Source organism: Scomber scombrus, unplaced genomic scaffold, assembly GCF_963691925.1.
Source record: "Scomber scombrus unplaced genomic scaffold, fScoSco1.1 SCAFFOLD_172, whole genome shotgun sequence".
NCBI classification, from domain to species: Eukaryota; Metazoa; Chordata; class Actinopteri; order Scombriformes; family Scombridae; genus Scomber; species Scomber scombrus.
The window spans coordinates 17,501-24,218 of NW_026910703.1; the positions used below are offsets into that span (position 1 = coordinate 17,501).

A 6,718-nucleotide genomic window follows, 5' to 3' on the forward strand; every position below is an offset into this window, starting at 1 on the left:
CATCACAAGGTAACCCTGTTATCTTCATCTTCATCATCATCATCACAGGTAACCCTGTTATCATCATCATCATCATCATCATCACAGGTAACCCTGTTATCTTCATCTTCATCATCATCATCACAGGTAACCCTGTTATCATCATCATCATCATCATCACAGGTACCCTGTTATCTTCATCATCATCATCATCATCACCACAGTAACCCTGTTATCATCATCATCATCATCACAGGTAACTCTGTTATCACTCATCATCATCATCATCATCACAGGTAACCCTGTTATCTTCATCATCATCATCATCATCACAGGTAACCCTGTTATCATCATCATCATCATCATCATCACAGGTAACCCTGTTATCTTCATCTTCATCATCATCATCACAGGTAACCCTGTTATCATCATCATCATCATCATCATCATCACAGGTAACCCTGTTATCTTCATCTTCATCATCATCATCACAGTAACCCTGTTATCATCATCATCATCATCATCACAGGTAACCCTGTTATCTTCATCATCATCATCATCATCACCACAGGTAACCCTGTTATCTTCATCATCATCATCATCATCACAGGTAACCCTGTTATCATCATCATCATCATCATCATCACAGGTAACCCTGTTATCTTCATCATCATCATCATCACAGGTAACCCTGTTATCATCATCATCATCATCATCATCACAGGTAACCCTGTTATCATCATCATCATCATCACAGGTAACCCTGTTATCTTCATCATCATCATCATCATCACAGGTAACCCTGTTATCTTCATCATCATCATCATCACAGGTAACCCTGTTATCATCATCATCACAGGTAACCCTGTTATCATCATCATCATCATCACAGGTAACCCTGTTATCTTCATCATCATCATCATCATCACAGGTAACCCTGTTATCTTCATCATCATCATCATCATCACAGGTAACCCTGTTATCATCATCATCATCATCATCATCAGCACAGGTAACCCTGTTATCTTCATCTTCATCATCATCATCACAGGTAACCCTGTTATCATCATCATCATCATCATCACAGGTAACCCTGTTATCTTCATCATCATCATCATCATCACCACAGGTAACCCTGTTATCTTCATCATCATCATCATCATCACAGGTAACCCTGTTATCATCATCATCATCATCATCACAGGTAACCCTGTTATCTTCATCATCATCATCATCACAGGTAACCCTGTTATCATCATCATCATCATCATCATCACAGGTAACCCTGTTATCATCATCATCATCATCACAGGTAACCCTGTTATCTTCATCATCATCATCATCATCACAGGTAACCCTGTTATCTTCATCATCATCATCATCATCATCATCATCATCATCATCATCACAGGTAACCCTGTTATCATCATCATCATCATCATCATCACAGGTAACCCTGTTATCTTCATCATCATCATCATCACAGGTAACCCTGTTATCATCATCATCATCATCACAGGTAACCCTGTTATCATCATCATCATCATCATCATCATCACAGGTAACCCTGTTATCATCATCATCATCATCATCATCATCACAGGTAACCCTGTTATCTTCATCTTCATCATCATCATCATCATCATCACAGGTAACCCTGTTATCTTCATCTTCATCATCATCATCATCATCATCATCATCATCATCATCATCACAGGTAACCCTGTTATCTTCATCTTCATCATCATCATCATCATCATCATCACAGGTAACCCTGTTATCTTCATCATCATCATCATCACAGGTAACCCTGTTATCATCATCATCATCATCATCATCATCACAGGTAACCCTGTTATCATCATCATCATCATCATCATCACAGGTAACCCTGTTATCTTCATCTTCATCATCATCATCATCATCACAGGTAACCCTGTTATCTTACCTGCAGCTCTGAAGACCGTCCCCTTCACGGCTCGATCAGCCAAACGCAGCTCTCGTTTTTTCTGTGACCCCGCCCACTCTGAGGAGCACTACTGAGACCGATGACATCACAGAGAGACCGATGACATCACAGAGAGACAGATGACATCACAGAGAGACCGATGACATCACAGAGAGACCGATGACATCACAGAGAGATGTGACATCACAGAGAGACCGATGACATCACAGAGAGACCGATGACATCACAGAGAGATGAGACATCACAGAGAGACAGATGACATCACAGAGAGACCGATGACATCACAGAGAGACCGATGACATCACAGAGAGATGAGACATCACAGACAGACAGATGACATCACAGAGAGAGATGACATCACAGAGAGACCGATGACATCACAGAGAGACCGATGACATCACAGAGAGATGAGACATCACAGACAGACAGATGACATCACAGAGAGACCGATGACATCACAGAGAGACCGATGACATCACAGAGAGACGTGACCAGCTGGTCATCGATGGGACCAATCAGCACTTTGAACATTTCTTATCACTCGATGTGAACCAATGACATGTTACTGTATGTTATTCCCTGACCTCTGACCCCTGACCTCTGACCTCCGTCCAGATGCAGCAGAATAAAGTGTTTTTGTTTCTTAACTGATAAAAGTGAGCCTAACCCTAACCCGAATGAAACAGTGGAGTCAGAACCAGATCAGCAGGAACCTGAGCAGAGATCCGGGTCCAACCAGCCGGGCTGAGACTATATGACCCATAACAACAGTTACAGCATCACGCTGATCATCTACATGGGGGGGGGTCAAAGAGTCACTTTAATCTGGGACTAATCACTCAAGCGGTGAAACACTTCCTGTGTCAAAGGTCAGCAGGTCCAAAAGTGTCTTTGAAAGCCAGACTCAGTCCTGGTTCTGTTGTGGTCAGCAGGTCTGTGGATGTGAGGTTGTTCTGGGTCTTTAACTGGATCTTGTACAGGGTTCTACTTTCACTACGGTGTGTTCTGTTGTTTTCTACTGTATTTATTCCCATTACCACAAACAGTGTTAGCTACAAGCATTAGCATTAGCATTCAGACAACCTGTTTGTCTGCTGTCAATGAATCCCAGTCTGTTAGCTGCTAGCTGCTGTTAGTTGCTGCTAGCTGCTAGCTGCTAGCTGCTACTAGCTGCTGTTAGTTGCTGCTAGCTGCTAGCTGCTACTAGCTGCTACTAGCTGCTAGCTGCTGTTAGCTGCTGCTAGCTGCTACTAGCTGCTGCTAGCTGCTACTAGCTGCTAGCTGCTGTTAGCTGCTGCTAGCTGCTACTAGCTGCTACTAGCTGCTACTAGCTGCTAGCTGCTGTTAGCTGCTGCTAGCTGCTACTAGCTGCTGCTAGCTGCTACTAGCTGCTAGCTGCTGTTAGCTGCTGCTAGCTGCTACTAGCTGCTGCTAGCTAACAGACAAGCACAACCAGCAGCAGAGATCATCCAGACATGTGAGAGCACAGCGATGAATTCATTTAGTTTTTCTGAAACTGAAACTTTAAAACACCTAAAGTGAGTTTACCTGGATGATGTCACATGTTCATGTTTAAACTGTGTGTTGGACTCAGTCTGCTGGTGCACAGAACCCCCCCCCCCCTTTCCTTCATTTCACACCTTCAACATGATTTCAGCAACTGAATCAAAGTGAAGACAAAAAATGAAACAGCACAAAGTTTTCTATTTGTAAATACGTTTTCTAGAAAGCTCGGTAGCGTCGTTCTGTGTTTGTTGGTTGTTGGTGATTCTGTAAAATAAAAACCTCCATGTCCACATGATGCTGCTGTCTGACTTTCATTCAATCACACAACTAAACTCAGCTTAACGTGAACTAAACTCAGCTTAACGTGAACTAAACTCAGCTTAACGTGAACTAAACTCAGTTTAACATCAACTAAACTCAGCTTAACGTGAACTAAACTGAGTTTAACGTCAACTAAACTCAGCTTAACGTCAACTAAACTCAGCTTAACGTCAACTAAACTCAGCTTAACGTCAACTAAACTCAGTTTAACGTGAACTAAACTCAGCTTAACGTCAACTAAACTCAGCTTAACGTCAACTAAACTCAGTTTAACGTGAACTAAACTCAGCTTAACGTCAACTAAACTCAGCTTAACGTGAACTAAACTCAGCTTAACGTGAACTAAACTCAGCTTAACGTGAACTAAACTCAGCTTAACGTGAACTAAACTCAGCTTAACGTCAACTAAACTGAGCTTAACGTCAACTAAACTCAGCTTAACGTCAACTAAACTCAGTTTAACGTGAACTAAACTCAGTTTAACGTCAACTAAACTGAGCTTAACGTGAACTAAACTCAGCTTAACGTGAACTAAACTCAGCTTAACGTGAACTAAACTGAGTTTAACGTCAACTAAACTGAGCTTAACGTCAACTAAACTCAGCTTAACGTGAACTAAACTCAGCTTAACGTGAACTAAACTCAGCTTAACGTGAACTAAACTCAGCTTAACGTGAACTAAACTCAGTTTAACGTCAACTAAACTCAGCTTAACGTGAACTAAACTCAGCTTAACGTGAACTAAACTGAGTTTAACGTCAACTAAACTCAGCTTAACGTCAACTAAACTCAGCTTAACGTGAACTAAACTCAGTTTAACGTCAACTAAACTCAGCTTAACGTGAACTAAACTCAGCTTAACGTGAACTAAACTGAGCTTAACGTGAACTAAACTCAGCTTAACGTGAACTAAACTGAGCTTAACGTGAACTAAACTCAGCTTAACGTGAACTAAACTGAGCTTAACGTCAACTAAACTGAGCTTAACGTCAACTAAACTCAGCTTAACGTGAACTAAACTGAGCTTAACGTGAACTAAACTCAGTTTAACGTGAACTAAACTGAGCTTAACGTGAACTAAACTCAGCTTAACGTGAACTAAACTCAGCTTAACGTGAACTAAACTCAGTTTAACGTCAACTAAACTCAGCTTAACGTGAACTAAACTCAGCTTAACGTGAACTAAACTCAGCTTAACGTGAACTAAACTCAGCTTAACGTGAACTAAGTTGAGTTTAACGTCAACTAAACTCAGCTTAACGTGAACTAAACTCAGCTTAACGTGAACTAAACTCAGCTTAACGTGAACTAAACTGAGCTTAACGTCAACTAAACTGAGCTTAAGTGAACTAAACTCAGCTTAACGTGAACTAAACTCAGCTTAACGTCAACTAAACTCAGCTTAACGTCAACTACACTCAGCTTAACGTCAACTAAACTCAGTTTAACGTGAACTAAACTCAGCTTAACGTGAACTAAACTCAGTTTAACGTGAACTAAACTCAGTTTAACGTCAACTAAACTCAGCTTAACGTCAACTAAACTCAGTTTAACGTGAACTAAACTCAGTTTAACGTCAACTAAACTCAGCTTAACGTCAACTAAACTCAGTTTAACGTGAACTAAACTGAGCTTAACGTGAACTAAACTCAGCTTAACGTGAACTAAACTCAGTTTAACGTCAACTAAACTCAGCTTAACGTGAACTAAGTTGAGTTTAACGTGAACTAAACTCAGTTTAACGTCAACTAAACTCAGCTTAACGTGAACTAAACTCAGCTTAACGTGAACTAAACTCAGCTTAACGTGAACTAAACTCAGCTTAACGTGAACTAAGTTGAGTTTAACATCAACTAAACTCAGCTTAACGTGAACTAAACTCAGCTTAACGTGAACTAAACTCAGCTTAACGTGAACTAAACTCAGCTTAACGTGAACTAAGTTGAGTTTAACGTCAACTAAACTGAGCTTAACGTCAACTAAACTCAGTTTAACGTCAACTAAACTCAGCTTAACGTGAACTAAACTCAGCTTAACGTGAACTAAACTCAGCTTAACGTGAACTAAACTGAGCTTAACGTCAACTAAACTGAGCTTAAGTGAACTAAACTCAGTTTAACGTGAACTAAACTCAGCTTAACGTCAACTACACTCAGCTTAACGTGAACTAAACTGAGTTTAACATCAACTAAACTCAGTTTAACGTCAACTAAACTCAGCTTAACGTGAACTAAACTCAGCTTAACGTCAACTAAACTCAGCTTAACGTCAACTAAACTCAGCTTAACGTCAACTAAACTCAGCTTAACGTCAACTAAACTCAGCTTAACGTGAACTAAACTCAGCTTAACGTGAACTAAACTCAGCTTAACGTGAACTAAACTGAGCTTAACGTGAACTAAACTCAGTTTAACGTGAACTAAACTCAGCTTAACGTGAACTAAACTCAGCTTAACGTAAACTAAACTGAGTTTAACGTGAACTAAACTGAGCTTAACGTGAACTAAACTCAGTTTAACGTGAACTAAACTGAGCTTAACGTGAACTAAACTGAGTTTAACGTCAACTAAACTCAGCTTAACGTCAACTAAACTCAGCTTAACGTGAACTAAACTCAGCTTAACGTGAACTAAACTCAGCTTAACGTCAACTAAACTCAGTTTAACGTGAACTAAACTCAGTTTAACGTCAACTAAACTGAGCTTAACGTGAACTAAACTGAGCTTAACGTGAACTAAACTCAGTTTAACGTCAACTAAACTCAGTTTAACGTGAACTAAACTGAGCTTAACGTGAACTAAACTGAGCTTAACGTGAACTAAGTTGAGTTTAACGTGAACTAAACTCAGCTTAACGTGAACTAAACTCAGTTTAACGTGAACTAAACTCAGCTTAACGTGAACTAAACTCAGCTTAACGTGAACTAAGTTGAGTTTAACGTGA

The 6,718-nt window shown here is 40.1% G+C and overlaps 1 protein-coding gene across 1 annotated transcript in view; it reads left to right on the top strand.

Moving 5' to 3' along the window:
- The window catches only part of LOC133977247 (formin-like protein 2), a 19,346-nt gene extending 17,324 nt beyond the window's left edge, over positions 1–2,022 (top strand). Inside the window, 1 exon segment of the mRNA XM_062415346.1 lies at positions 1,934–2,022. Coding sequence (XP_062271330.1) covers positions 1,934–2,022 — 89 coding nt within the window.
- Positions 2,023–6,718: the final 4,696 nt, after the last annotated feature.